This window comes from Myotis davidii, unplaced genomic scaffold (genome assembly GCF_000327345.1).
Source record: "Myotis davidii unplaced genomic scaffold, ASM32734v1 scaffold1334, whole genome shotgun sequence".
NCBI classification, from domain to species: Eukaryota; Metazoa; Chordata; class Mammalia; order Chiroptera; family Vespertilionidae; genus Myotis; species Myotis davidii.
This window is the reverse complement of record NW_006285046.1, coordinates 202,172-204,641: the sequence shown is the minus strand read 5'-3', so window position 1 is coordinate 204,641 and position 2,470 is coordinate 202,172. Positions and strand designations below refer to the sequence as shown.

General features: G+C 52.1%; 1 protein-coding gene across 1 annotated transcript in view; it reads left to right on the top strand.

Annotated features, from left to right (window-relative positions):
- The window catches only part of MMP25 (matrix metallopeptidase 25), a 12,360-nt gene extending 12,077 nt beyond the window's left edge, over window positions 1–283 (top strand). The window contains exon 11 of the mRNA XM_015558531.1: window positions 3–283. Within this exon, the coding sequence (XP_015414017.1) occupies window positions 3–161 (159 nt within the window). The 3' untranslated portion in view covers window positions 162–283. The remainder of the gene's footprint in view (window positions 1–2) is intronic.
- The last annotated feature ends 2,187 nt before the right edge of the window (window positions 284–2,470 follow it).

The following is a 2,470-nucleotide window of genomic DNA, read 5'->3' as shown; positions in this document are numbered from 1 at the left end:
CTCGCTACCCCAGGCCCCCGAAAGCGACTCTCAAGCCCGACCCCTGCAATTGTCATTGCGAGATCAACCAGGCCGCCGGGCGGTTGTCCTCGTCTTCGTCGTCGGTGACCCTCCTGCTGCTCCTTCTGGCCCTGCTGGTGGGGGACATCACCTCCCGCTGAGGGGGTCCGGCCGCTCCACGGCGGGGCCGGTTCTCCCACCACCACCGGCTTGTACAGTAGGGGGTGGTCATGGCCTGTCGGGGCACCATCCTCTGCCCCCTGGGCGGGCTCAACAAGGTGGGTGGAGCTAAGCCCCTGGCGTAGGGGGTGGGGTGGTCACCCAATGATCTTATCCATTCTTTTCCTCCTATCCTAATCCAGGCCGCTATCACATGGCCACTGGATTATTATAATGGGTCCTGTTTTTGTCTCCCTGATGCTAATCCACTGTGTCCTACACACGTGACAGAATAATCTCTCCCCCCCCCAGGACTGTGCATTTCCCGGAATGGCTGGCTTTTCTCAGAACACAGCCTGCAGACTCCTTGCAGCCCAAGCCCTGCCTGGCAACAGCGGCTCAGGTTGCATGGGTCTTTAGAGGACAGGCCTGATCGGGGACTGAGCCCCAGCAAGCCTCTACCCTCCCCACCCCCTACCCCCGCCCGACACACACTTTTCCAGAAGTTTCTCACCCTGTTTGTCTTCCACCAGGTCCCACTCAACACCACATGGGTGGGGAACTGGGACCCAGTCCTGAGACCACCGCTGGGCACCAGTGCTGCCCGTTCTGGGTGGCACCAATGACCACAAGGGTGACCTTCCAGAATCTGGCCCCCGGACTCCTTGCTGGTCACCACCCTGAATCCAGAATTGTCCCTTTCAGTAGGACACCCTCCCCATCTTTAAAACCTTTTTGCCTCCACCTTGCGTGTCTGCAGTTTCCTGAAGGACAGTGGTTCTCAATCTTCCTGATGCTGCGACCCTTTAATACAGTTCCTCATGTTGTGGTGACCCGCAACCATAAAACTATTTTCTTTTTTTTAAAATATATTTTATTGATTTTTTACAGAGAGGAAGGGAGAGAGATAGAGAGTTAGAAACATCGATTAGAGAGAAACATCGATCAGCTGCCTCCTGCACATCTCCCACTGGGGATGTGCCCGCAACCCAAGTACATGCCCTTGACCGGAATTGAACCTGGGACCCTTCAGTCCGCAGGCCAACGCTCTATCCACTGAGCCAAACCGGTTTTGGCCATAAAACTATTTTCGTTGCTACTTCATAACTGTAATTTTGCTACAGTTATGAATCGTAATGTAAATATCTGATATGCAGGATGTACTTTCGTTGTTACAAATTAAACATAATTAAAGCATAGTGATTAATCACAAAAACAATATGTAATTATATATGTGTTTTCCGATGGTCTTAGGCGACCCCTGTGAAAGGGTCCTTCGACCCCCAAAGGGGTCGCGACCCACAGGTTGAGAACTGCTGCTCAAGGAGAACTCCCTCGCTCCTGTCCGTTCAGTGCTGACCACAGACAGTAGATTGAGCGGTCTTTTAACCTGGGGTCGCTGCTTCCTCAGCACTCCTGGCTGATGAGTGGGCGAAACCTGGGCCATCTCATTCATTTCCCACTCTCCCCAGAATTCAGGATCTAAATCAGTGCCCCTGGAACTGTGCTTCTGGAACATTCCACATCAGAATCATCCAGGGAACTTAAAAATGCAAATCCCATGCCCTCACCCTGAATCTTCACTTGGGATGGGACTGTCTTGTGGTTTTCTGTGTCTCTCCATGTTCTCCCAGGAGCCAACCTTTCCATGTCTCCTACAGAGCCAAGCTGATGGCCACAGCTGATAGGGGTCACCCCCATGGCTGGAGCCACTTAGTGGCCTTTTCTTGGGCTGCTGTCCAGCCTCATGATCCACAGTGCCACCTGGAGCTGAGGCTCTGGGCTGCAGTCCCAGTGAGCACAGACAGTGCCTGCTCTTTACCAAGGCAAGCAGACCAGGGTGAAGACACCAACCAGGCACATCTTTGACCTGTCCATGACCTGAGAACTCTAAGCCATCTGAGGCTCTGTCAGGATCCTATTAAAGTACAAGGAGGGGAAAATTTGTATTGTAAAAGCTTATCAGGTTGGTTTGGCTCAGTGGATAGAGTGTCAGCCTGCAGACTGAAGAGTTCTGGATTTGATTGTGGTAAAGGATACATCCCGGGGTTGTGGGCTTGATCCCGGGTAGGGGGCATGCAGGAGGCAGCCAATCAGTGATTCTCTCTCATCACTGATGTTTCTATCTCCTCCTCTCCCTTCCTCTCTGAAATCAATAAAAATATATATATATATTTTTTAAAAAGAGGTAGCTTTTTGGTCAGGGCACATGCCCTGGTTGCAGGCACAATCTCTGGTGGGAGGTGTGCAGGAGGCAGCCAATCTGACTCTCTCTACAAGGAAAGCACCCTGAACTCTATATAATGAGCCG